Source organism: Lepus europaeus, chromosome 1 (genome assembly GCF_033115175.1).
Source record: "Lepus europaeus isolate LE1 chromosome 1, mLepTim1.pri, whole genome shotgun sequence".
Taxonomy (NCBI): domain Eukaryota; kingdom Metazoa; phylum Chordata; class Mammalia; order Lagomorpha; family Leporidae; genus Lepus; species Lepus europaeus.
Genome location: NC_084827.1, coordinates 30,972,747 through 30,985,641, shown reverse-complemented (window position 1 = coordinate 30,985,641; position 12,895 = coordinate 30,972,747). Strand labels below are relative to the sequence as shown.

The 12,895-nt window shown below is 38.8% G+C and overlaps 1 protein-coding gene across 1 annotated transcript; it reads left to right on the top strand.

Moving 5' to 3' along the window:
- Positions 1-3,857: 3,857 nt before the first annotated feature.
- On the top strand, positions 3,858-12,252 carry LSM8 (LSM8 homolog, U6 small nuclear RNA associated). The gene is made up of 4 exons (XM_062207188.1): positions 3,858-3,968; positions 4,989-5,029; positions 7,927-8,054; positions 10,995-12,252. Exons 1-4 carry the CDS (start codon positions 3,938-3,940, stop codon positions 11,083-11,085), a joined length of 291 nt encoding a protein of 96 aa, XP_062063172.1. The 5' UTR covers positions 3,858-3,937; the 3' UTR covers positions 11,086-12,252.
- The last annotated feature ends 643 nt before the right edge of the window (positions 12,253-12,895 follow it).

The window sequence follows — 12,895 nt, the reverse complement described above, 5'->3', positions numbered from 1 at the left end:
TGCTGAGATGGACTGGTTCTCCAAAACTTCAGGGTAAAACACATGCCATTGTTAAGTGCATTGTTATGTTCTGTGGCCTTACCACTGGCTAGTGAGCAACATAAATCATGTTCACCCAGCAGATTGTACCCATCTGGTTTTTTAACAAGCCGTCTGCCTTTTCTTGGGACTCCCCACTCTTGCAATTCTGATTCACTAATCACTTTTAGTATGCTATTCATGATTCAATCTGCTTCACTTCCTTTCTTAACTTCATTTTTTTAAAAAATATTTTTTATTTGAAGGCAGAGCTACAGAGAGGCAGCGGCAGAATGAGAGTGAGTGAGAGAGAGAGAGAGAGAGAGAGAGAGAGGTCTTCCATCCGCTGGTGCACTCCCCAGATGGCCACAATGGCCAGAGCAATGCTGATCTGAACCCAGGTGGATGCAGGACCCCAAGGACCTGGGCCATCCTCTACTGCTTTCCCAGGCCAGAGTAGAGAGCTGGATTGCAAGTGAAGCAGCCGGGACTCGACTCGCATCAGCACCCATATGAGAAGCTGGCACTGCAGCGGCAGACTTACCTCCTCATGCCACAGCACTGGCCCCAACCTGTCTTTAAATCATTTTTTTTTTTTTTTTGGTCTTTCCATTCTTACTACTACAAATCAGAAACTCACACCCAGGACTCCTGCTAGCTTTCAGTTCCTACCTCCATTAAATGTTAACTCAGGTTTAATTTTCCTAAAGTCGATTTGTACTTTTCCTCAAGCCTTAATTTAAGTCTTACTTTTTGATGCCAACTTTCCAAGATTTTAACATGTTTTTATCTTCTCCTTCCCTAAGCATTTACAATGTATACTACTCAACTTGCCCAATCAGAACACATGGCAGTGAACAAAACATTGTATTGGGTTGTTTTGGGACTAAGAAAAATGTTACCTACCGTAGATTCCATGTCCTTAGAATAATAAAATTAATTGAGTGCTTATTATAAATGATGCTTTACATGGATTACTTTTGGTTCCCCAACAATTTGATGAGGTAAGTGCCATCTTTTTTTTTTTTCATTTTGCAATTGGCTAAGCCAAGGCACAGAAGGCTAAATCTTTTGCTCAGAGTAACACAGGATCCAGTTTCTGAGGCTGTGCTCTTAATCATGATTCTTAACTGCTTCTTAATTAACAAGTCAGTTATATTTATGTTTTTTTGCATCTCTTAATAAATTCAGTTTAGAGACCAGTGAAGTGGCATAGTGGCTTTAGCTGTCATCTGTGATGCTGGCATCCCATATTAACTGCTCTACTTCTGATCCACCTCCCTGCTAATGCACCTGGGCAAGGAACACAAGATGGCCCACTTGCCTGGGGCCATGCCACCTACATATTGTTCCTGGCTCCTGGCTTAGGCCTGGCTCAGCCCAGGCAGTTCTGGTCATTCAAGGAGTGAATTAAAAGATGGAAGCTCTCTGTCTCTTCTTCTCTGTAACTCTACCTTTCAAGTAAATAAATAAATAAAATCTTTTAAAAAAACTTTTTTTCCTTAAAAAACTTGCAGTTTAAAATATTTTTGTTACAAGGAATAACCTTTTCAATGTGATATATGAAAAGCACTTTGTAATTTATAGTGTTAAATGAACTAAGAGTTCCATTATCATCTATCTATTTTTACCATGCACAAATTATTTCATGTTTATAATTAAAACTCTGTGACTATTCAGCCACTTCCTTGTAAGAAGAGACCATGATTTATATAAGCCATTTTTTTTTTTTCTGCCCAGGAGAACCCTAGCTAGATCTATTCCATATATATATATATATATATATATATATATATATGATATATATATACATATATATATCATTAATGGCCACCTTTCCAACTTGTAGGAACATATATGAGTCAAAAATAAAAGTCAACAAGTTCCCATCTCACTAGGTTAAAATCAATATTTTAATTTTCAAATTACTATCGTGATTTTTCATGACCTATTCACAGGTAAGTAGAAATTCAGTTTCCTCAAAGAATCTCATCCTTTAGATTAATGTATTCTGCTCAAGATTTAGATTCATAATTAATGGAATAAAATTAGTTTTAATTTCAAGTACACTTGGTGAATGCTTTAGGAATGACAGAATATCACTTAAATGAGCATCATTAAGAGATTTTGATTTTAATCAAGCTCAAACACTCATTGTACCTCTTCATAGTTTTTTTAGTTGTCAGATCTTTATATATGCTTTAGTTTTCCCATTAGAGCTCTAATAATTCTCCTTTTTGTGACACCAAACTCTATGTTCATATACAGCCATGGTCACCAGGCTAATTAAGGTAAATCTAACAGGCAAACTTTACATCCAGATGTAACTCATTTTTTTGTCTTAATAGATTTTGCCTATTCATAGGCTTTCCCTCCACAACTGCTATCTTTAGGCATCATAGAAAGTACAGCAGTTTAAAGACACAAATCAAAAAATTTTAACCCAGAGATTTTGTGATGCTTCACCAAACACTTTATCTGCTATCCTCCTATATTAATTTAATGGAAAACACATACTGTTATAGCCTTATAATGTATTTATGATGAAATGAGTTCCATTAAGTTATTATATGTCAATAAACATTTTCAAAACATAAAAACACTCTCAATACAAAGCTACATTCATTGTAAAAAGGTGACACACAGGCTATTTCTAAAAAGGAACTTACTAACAAGACCTCATTTACCATCAATTACTTTTTTATTTCAAAGCCTAGCATTTGCAAATCACACACTATCTTTTTTTTCCACCCATTTTTGGAAGATAGTCATTTGTTTCCCAGGGTATATGAAGAACATCTGTGGTTTCAAATAGGTCAGGATAAGTTTCAGTATGAGTGTATAAAAATATTAACCATTTGGGAGTGACCTTGTCCATACTTTTGTGGGTATGACTTAATGAACAGAGATAAATGCTTCACTTTCCAGGGGAAAACTGCTGACACTGCAAGTTACCTCAAAGCCGCAGTTCTCCCGTTCAAGACAAGACTAAACTCAGAGACACCTCTCTTGCGTACAGACCTCATTAGTTACCACAGTGAAATAATGGGGTAGGAGTGACGTTTTCTAGTACCATCCAGAAACATCCAAAACGATCCCGGCAGGGTCTAGGGAAGCCGAGGCCCGGAGGAGCTGACAGGAGTTGTGCAAGGCCACAATTCGTTACCAGGGTGGGAGCTGGCACCCGGTCTGGTGCTCACCTACGACTCCCCATCAGTCTAAAGACCGGTGTCACCAGAGGCAAGGACACCTCGCGGTGCGGCGCGGCCGTTTGCCTGGGTAGCGCACACACCTTTCCCCATTCGCATTTAGTTTCCTCAAGGGGTCAGCACCGCCGCTTTTCACGGCCGGGTTCTCCGCAGGTAACATCTGTGGTTACACTGCTTCACTTGGTCTCGGGCCAGGAGCTTCTTCAGTTTAGTTTACTTTTCGGCCCGTGCTACAGCACAGGGGAGTCCGCGTCCCCGCACGTACGCTTCCTCCATTTCCTCCTAAAGACAACACCTTACTCCATTTGCTCCCGCGCGTTCGGAAGCCACACAACTCTCCCACAGCCTTCCCCTGGGCTAGAACTCTCGCTCTCCTGCTTCACGCCGCCCAGCCCTCCTCAGGAAGCGGCTCGCTCTCTTCCACCACCCCAGGCTTTTGTCTCTCCCCGCTTCCGGATCACCGACCGGAAGACCCGCGGAAACCCACCTCGCACGCGCAGAAACTCGTCACCGCCTCCTGCCGTTGAATTGGCCAATTCCTTCCAAGTTCCGATTTGCGGGGAGGGGGGGGGGGGAAGCACGGTGCCACAATTCTCGCGATATTTGCTTCCGCCAACGGGAGCGAGCCGCTTCATGTTTCTGGCGGGCCCTTTTAGCTCTAACTGTCGCCGGCGCGGCTCTGTTGCCCCGGAACCTCCGGGCCGAGCAGTATGACGTCCGCTTTGGAAAACTACATAAACCGTATCCTCGGGTCGCCTGCCGTGAGCGTTGGCCGGGCGCAGCGGGGCGGGGGCGGGAGAAGCGGGGGTCGGGCTCGGCGGGCGGGTGGGAGCCCGGCCACGGCGGGACCCGGGGTGAGAGGGAGCGGATGAAGCCTCCGGAGCGGCCGACCCCCTCGCGAGGTTCCAGCGGGTCCCGGACGCCTGGCGATTTTACACCGAGAGACACAGACCGACCCGAACGTCCTTGTGGCCAACTTTTCTCTGATTGATAGATCCTCTGCTTGATCGATTGATTGGCCTGTGTGTTCAAGTTTGGGTGATGAGGTGAACGGTTGCGGCAACCAGCGTGTTGCAGATCTTTGCACTGTACTTGCTTCATTCGTAGGCTTGGCGTCTCTAATTGTTGATAAAATGAAGTCACATTTGTTGTTGGATTAGAGTGAGGGGCGGTAGTTTTTATTTATTTATTTTTTTAAAAGTATCGTTTAAAATGTTGCCATTTTGAAATCTCAGGGCAAAAATATTACGTTGTGCTCTCGTTCAAAATTGGAAACAGAAGTTCAGGACTGAAGGCTTCTCATAATGCAAGTGTTATTGGTACCTTATGGCACTGAGTTTAGATTTCTTTGGAATTCCAGAATACAAGCCCTGGGAGACGGTGTCTTAACGTGCCTGAAATTAACATTAATTAATTTAGCACTCACCCAATTTTCATTTGAGAAAGAATAGGCCTAAGAAAGGAGGACATGTCTTGCTCACATCAGAGATTTATTAGGCAACATTGTTAGCAGAAAAGTGGCTGTTCTGATACAGGAGACACTGATCACAAGGAGAAAGAGGCTATTTCTCTCCCCTTTTTAATTGCATAATTATCACAGAGTCGGAGTTAAAGACATTAGAAATGTTCTTGAGTTTTCACGCAGTGGCCATCTTGAGTCTTAGATGTGTTACCTCTTTTTTGTAGTATTCAAGCTATTCCGTTACTAGTCTTAAGTGCTCAGTTTGCCTTCTCAAATGCTTTCCTTGATTCAGTCACCAGGAACTGTAGCTGTTATTACTTCCGATGGGAGAATGATCGTGGTAAGTCTGGCATTTTCCTTCCCTGCTTGGCTTTGTGGGCTTGGTGGTTGTAAATGTTTACGTACAGCCTCCGATGTCTTAACACCCAGACACCAAGGTACACCTGTAGTGCAGTCTCCTTATTGTTGTCTCTCTGCTGCCAGTCCATACGTTCTTCACTAATAAACGTTGATTCTGTGTTACCTACAAGGCTTCTGAGGGAAGCTTTTGCCTTCAGAGAGCTTATAGTCTGATCTGCAGGTTTGTGTCTTAAATTTGTCTTCCTATTTTTGTTTCCTTTCACCATTCAGTGCTATTGTCCTGACATTCACCAGATGAATCATCATAATCATTTGAAGCTTTGTATATTTTTAATCAGAATTTTTTAATGATTTAGATACTACATCTATATGAAAATTTGAACCTTTTATGATCTTAATATCCTTTGAATATTCAAAGGTTGTAATGACCTCTTTGGCAAATAATGATGATTGACTGAATTTATATAAAAAGAACACTTCAAAATCTCATGGAAAATAGCCTTACAAAATAATGCAGCGGTGGGCATTTGGCACCAAGGATAAGAGACTAATTGAAACACTGGTGTTCCATATTGGAGTCCCAGCTCTGGGTCCTGACTCCAGCCAGCATTTTTGCTAATGCAGACTAGAAGGCTGTGGTGTTGGCTCAAGTAATTAGGTCTTTGCCACTCATGAGGGAGACCTGTTTTGAGTTCCTGTCTACAGACTTCAGCTTATTCCAGCCTGCTACTGTTGGCATATGGGGAGTGAACCAGGGGATGGGAGATCACTGTCTGTTTCTGTCTCTGTGCTTAAGAAGATAATGTAAATTTTGTATGAACCTTTTGAAGTCCCCTGTTTTATATGTCCTCAGTCTGTTACTCCACCTCATGTTTCAAAGATAATACTTTCCTGTGACTGATAATTGTATTTGGAATTTGATCTAAGGAATTTATCCTATGGTTTGTAATTCATGCTGTGATTGCTGCTTTCAAAAAAAAAAAAAACAAAAACCCAAGGGCACAGTTAGTTTCTAATCTAATCATTTTGAGTTGATTTCCTACTCTGCAGTTTTGTTTTGAACACTTACAATTTTATCAGTGACTTCTTAGTGACAACTATGGCCACAGTTCTAGAGTTTACCATTTACTAAATGTATATCATATTCCAGATTCTTTATCTGTATTATATCATTATTCATTTGTCAGTATAACCCTGGGAAGAAGAATTGCTTCTTATTCTAAGTTAGGAACCAGGCTTGCAGAAAATGAGTTACTTTCCCATAGTCACAAAGATGGTAAATGACAGAACCAAATGGAGATTTGATACGGATTTAACACCCAAGCCAAGGACAGTTGCCATGCTTCCCCTTTAATCAAGGAAGAACTCAGTGGTCTTTTTAGGCACCTCTCATTGTTTTTGTTTGTTTGTTTTTATTTTGTCAAATTGAGCAGCTTGAAATATTTTAAACTCAGCACTTAAAATGAACTTATTGTTACTAACACATAATTGCCAGTAATTTATTTTGTGAAAACCTCAAGTTTAAAGTTTCTTATTTTTTTAATACGGTAGATAGTAAATTGGAAAATCATTTTAATTTTATAGAAAAGGGAAAATTATACAAGACACTTTTGAGTGCTGAAGTTTAATAGTCATGATTTTGTTTTGTTTTGTTTTGTTTGGAGAGGCAGAGACAAACAGAGTTCCCATATTGCTAGTTCACTCCCCAAATGCCTGTAACAACCAATGCTGGGCCAGGGCAGGAGCAGGGAACTCAATCCAGTTCTGTGTGGATGGCAGCAAACCATTTAATTGAACCACCATGTGCTTCTTCTCAAGGTCTACATTAGCAGGAAGCTGGAGTCAGGAGCTGGGTATCAAACCCAGGTACTTTGATGTGGAACATGGGCATCTTAACCACTAGGCCGTATGTCTCCCCTGTAGTTCTGTATTGATTGATAATTCACTTAATAGAATGAATAGTTACATAAGAGATTATGGGTGAATGCTTGTGATAACTACCACTTGCTAACTAGTATAGCCAATACTCCATTATCTTGGTTCCAAATTATAGGTCCTGGGTTTCTCTATTTCATTCTGACTTTATGTATTTGACTTTGAGAACATGCAGTCATTTATAGTGAACTTGAGAGATTTAACCAACCCAAACCATTATAAGCTGATGTTTCTTCAGAAAGGAGATTAGCTTCTGAGACTGAATTGTGTTCTATCTTTGTTTTCCTTTATCCAAAGCCTGGCTTGTAAGTCTGTTTGTACCTATAGAGAATTTAATAATAATAAATACACATGAGACTCAGGATACTGGCTGCTAGTAATCGTTTATTAAGTGTTAGCTGTTATTACCAATTGAAATTTGAATATATTAATGTGACTTATTTGATTTAGTTGGTTAGGATAGGATAGTATACTTCTGTGGTCTGGCATTGGTGCTAGCCTTTTGTGGTTTCAGGTTTTGATTCTGATACTTAACACCCATGAGACCTTGAGAAAGTGCCTTAGTTTTTCCTTTTTGAGATGGGGATATTATAGTATGAACTCAAAGGGTAGAGATTAGTTGATATAGTATGTGCAGTGTTTGGCGCAGTACCTAGTCCTGTTTTGTAGCGTACAGTGTGTTACTTTGCTGTAGCTGGTCTGTATGTTTCTCCCTTATTTTTAAATATATATATATGTATGTGTGTGTGTGTGTGTGTGTATGTATATTGTTTTCCTTCAAATATCCCTTGTTTAAAAGAAGTCAGTTTATTTGACAGTGGACTTATTACATAAAATAGACAACTTTTGTCATAGTACTTGATGACTAAATGGTTGTAAGGTTGAATATATACATTCAAGTGAAATAAAATATTTGTATTTTTGTCCTGTATGTTTTTACAGGGAACACTGAAAGGCTTTGACCAGACCATTAATTTGATTTTGGATGAAAGCCATGAACGAGTATTTAGCTCATCACAGGGAGTAGAACAAGTGGTACTAGGGTTATACATCGTAAGAGGTGACAATGTGTAAGTAAAATATGTCCTTTTTAGGCATCTTAAAATTATACAAGTGGTGAAGTGGGGAGTGCTGGTGCTGTGGCATAGCTGGTAAAGCTGCTGCCTGTGGCGCCAGCATCCCATAAGGGTTTCAATCCCGTCTGCTCCACTTTTGATCCAACTCCCTGCTAATGCTCCTGGGAAAGCAGCGGAGGATAACCCAAACTGCTTTGGTCCCTGTACCCACGTGGAAGACCTGGAAGAAGCTCCTGGCTCCTGGCTTTGGTCTGACCCAGCCCAGGCCACTGCAGCCATTTGAAGAGTGAACCATTGGATGGAAGATCTCTCTTGCTCTCTCCCTCTCCCTCTTTCCTCCTCCCTCTACCTGTAACTCTGGATGAGATTTCAAAAAATTTTTGGAAAAGGTATTAAAAATGAATTTATTTTGGTGCAGAATTTAGGGCACAGACAAAAAGTTTGTGGAAAAATCTGTATTCTGAAGAGAGTGTGGATTGCCAGTGGCTTTTGTGCACCAAAATATATTTTTGATTTTGTGTTTCCATAGATTTTTTTTTTTTTTTAAGGTTTATTTATTTGAAAGATAGAGAGTGATGGAGAGAGAGGGAGAGACACAGGGCATTCATCCACCGGTTCACTTCCCAAATGGCCTCAATAGCCAGCTCTTGGCCAGGCAGAAGCCAGGAAGCAGGGACTCCATCGTGGTCTCCCACAAGAGCAACAGTAACCCAACTACTTGGGGCATTGTCCATTGCTATCCCTGGTATATTAGCAAGAAAGTAATTTCTACAAACTTTTTGAAGTCCCCTTGTATGTTAGCATTCTTAAGGAGCCACAGTTGCTAAGATATCTTCTGTTTGTTCTGTGACCTCACATAACTTAGGAGAAACCAATAGCCATTTTGGGACTTTTTTTTTTTTTAAGATTTATTTGCTTATTTGAAAGAGTTACGGAGAGAGGAGAGGCAGAGAGAGGTCTTCCACTGGTTCACTCCCCAATTGGCTGCAACGGCTAGAGCTGTGCCAATCCAAAGCCAGGAGTCAGGAGTTTCTTCTGGGTCTCCTACATGGGTACAGGGGCCCAAGGACTTGAGTCATCTTCTGCTTTCCCAGGCCATCAGCAGAGTGCCGGATCGGAAGTGGAGCAGCTGGGACTTGAACCAGCGCCCATATGGAATGTTGGCACTGCAGGTGGTGGCTTTACCCACCACACCACAGCACTGGCCCCTGGGACTATTTTCGTGGTACCATTTTAAGAAAAATCTGAAACATTCTAGAGCAGTGTTGTTCGATAGAACTTGCTGCAATGGTGGAAGTGTTTAGTTTCTGCAATTTTGAATACAGTAGCTACTGACTGTGTGGCTGATGAATATTTGAAAAGTATGTGACTGAAGAACTTGATTTTAAATCCTATTTAATTAATTTTTATAGTCACATGTGGCCAATATTAGTACAGTTATAGAGGGTGGTTGAATGTTGAATCAGTTTTCTAGTGAATAGTGTATAGAATCAAGATCTGGAAGCAGGGGGAGATACTATTTTGGGGGACAGGTAAGAAAAGATGAAGAAATACTTTATTAGTAAATTTAGATTTGATTATCTGATTTGATCTAAATCAAATTTAGATTTGATTATCAGGGGTTCATAAATTACTTTATAGAGATGACTTTTCAGTGAATTTGTAAAGTGAGCTGTAAAGAATGAGGAAGAAGCAAAGCAGACAGGGCCTTGACCTGAACAATATTGGTGATATAGGAGCTATCTTTAATAGTTGATTTTAAGAGTTCTGTGGAGTTTAAAACCTTTGCCTTAGACTCAGTAGTGTGTTGGAACCAGTTTATACTGGCTCATGTTTTCAGGAATGTTGCCAGCCAGTTGATTGTCTTTCTTGTTAGTGGTTTGAAATTTGCCAATAGGATGTTTGTCCCATGACAACCAGGTGGCGCTGCAAGTCAGCTTCCCCCTTTTTCCCCTGAGAGCTGGCTTTTGAATTACCCTTAAGGACTTCAAGTGATACTAAATCTTGAAAGATGGAATTAAAGTCTTTAATTTGTTTTATTTTGAGAAAATAATACAGTCTGCCAGGGTTTGCTCCTTTTCATTTATTAGGGAGTTCAGGGTTGATTTAAATATACAAAATTCTATATTACAAATATTTGAATTTACTCTCATTACCAAGTTGAAATCCAATAAATTACCAATTTTTTGCACAGCCTGTGGTCTGGGTGAGAATGTTGATTATATGTAGTTAGAAGGTCATGAGTTGGTCATGATTTAATGAAATTAATGTTGCAGATTTTATGTTAGTGTTGAATCTAGGAAAAGCTTCCTAGCTTTAACCCTAGCAAATCACATAAATCATTTGATAGATACCAGAGTACCTGTTACTGCTTTAATCTTTGTATGTGAAGAACTCTATCTATACACATAGAAAAATGAAATCAGTTTATTATATATCATTGTTCTATTTTGTTACATCTAATTACTCAAATAATGACTACTTTCATTTGTTATTGCAGTATTTTTTTATTATTGTTAATGTGGGTTTTTTATAACCATTATTATTTATTATTGTTATTGCGGGTTTTTTTTCAGTACTATCTTAGAATTTAATTGAAACAGAATTGAACATTTTTAATTTTTATACCATATTATGTCTTTTTCCTGTTAAGATTTATGATCCAGTTGCTACACTCAATCTTTGTTCTTTAATTTTGGTTCTCATATTAAGGTTATCTTCAAATTATTTTTTACATGTTTAATTCACTGACTCATGAAACTATTGTTTCTACTTTACCTTAAGTATTTTCTTTTTTATCATGCCTTTTCAGGTTATGTTTTGAAAGAATTATACTAAGTGTTTTGATTTGTTTAATAAGATTTTTGAAACACATGTAAATTTATTTCAGAAATGTATTTAACTCTGAATTGTTTCCTCCATAAATAATTACAGTGCAGTCATTGGAGAAATTGATGAAGAGACCGATTCAGCACTTGATTTGGGGAATATTCGAGCAGAACCTCTGAACTCTGTAGCACACTGAGGAAGAACTACATACACTGGACACCTGTAAATCTTTGTATAGAAACTGATTATTCTGAGGATGGTGGGAGTGTGGAATTTTTATGAACATGTAATTGTGATTCATTGTAATATGTAAATTAAAATATTTCTACCTTTAATTGAAAAAAAACTTTTTTTTTGCTTCTGTCATGTTTGGTAGCTTGGTTTATTTTTGTATTAAATACTATGAAAATCTAATGGTAACTTTGAAAACTTTTGGAAAGAAATCGGTACTTTCTTTAATTTTAATTGAAATTTATGGAAAACTAGTTGAAAAGAGAACTTTGTATGCCATAAAGCATTCTAGTAGAACTGGTGGTTCAGGATGTTAGTTTCTCTTTTTTTAAAAAAGTCACAGGAGTGTAAATTGTACAGTTACCTGAACTTTAGGCATTTATCTGCACAGCACTGGTGGTGCTTTGCCAGTGCTTTTGAAAGTAGATCCCTAGCACTTAAAGGCTCGAGTAAAAATGTGTGGTTCAGAAAAAGAAAAATGCTAACACAGTTTTAATACTTTTGGGGGTCCAAAATAGAGAGCTGAATATTAAGGATGATTAGGAAGGATAGGATTGAGGAGGAAGGTATTTTTAGAATCTTTGGATGCCCAATAAGTGAGACATGAAAGTAATATGAACACATTCTTGACTTTAATGAACAGTATGTGACTTGAAGAGATTGAGTCTATGTAATTGTCTTAAAAGCCCTCATAGCTTTTAATTTTTAATACTTGGAAGAGTTTTGGGACCAGCGTTATGGTGTACCAAGTAAAGCTGCCATTTGTGATGCTGGCATCCTGATTGGGCTGCACTTCCAATCCACCTCTGCTAATGGCCTGGGAAAAGCAGCAGAAGATAGATGGCCCATGTGTTTGGGCCCTGCCATTCAAGTGGGAGACCAGGATGAATTTCCTGGCTTCTGACTAGCCTGGCCCAGCCCTGACCATTGTGGCCATCTGGGGAGTGACCCAGTACATGGAAGATAACTCTGTATGCCTCTCTAATTCTGTCTGCTCCCCACCCATGCCAACTCCCCATTGCCCCCATAATTGACTTTCAAATTAAAAAAAAATCTTAAAAATTGGGGATTTTCTAATATTAAAGGTGTTGTTTATAAATGTGAGTAAATAAACCTTACATGTACATTGAAACTAGTGCTTGCTATTATTACCAACAATTTTTCCATGATTCACTGCTTTCACAAATTAGATTTAAGTAGTAAACTTTACATTTTAAAGAAATCATAGAAACAGTGTTGCAATACTGTTTAGATATTTAGGCTAGTGCACAAGAATTCTCATCAACTCCTGTAGATCAAAGTGTGTATCTCTTTGATGAGAACTAAGTAAAAAATACATCCTTGTTATTCAAATAAAACAAGTTTTTGTTTTTAGACGAGGGTGTTTATAACAGAAGTTGGCAAAGTTTTCCATAAAGATCCAGATAGTAAATATTTGAGGCAGTAAATAGGCTTTGAAGGCCATATGGTCACTGTCATAACTAGTCAACTCGTATTTTAACACAAAAGCAGTCATGGGTAATACACTTCTATAAATGAATCATCTTGGCTGTGTTCCAGTGAAACTTCATTTATAAAATAGACAATAGGCCAAATTAGGCCTGAGAAGCCCATGGCTTACGATAAACAGTGTACTTCAATAAGGAGAGATGATGGGCAATTTGTGCAAATTTTGAAATGGGTTCTATCTGAGGATTTATAAAGGTGGGTTACATTCACATTTTTAAATAATTAAAACTTTTACTAGACATTATAGTGCTTTTGACTCCAAAATC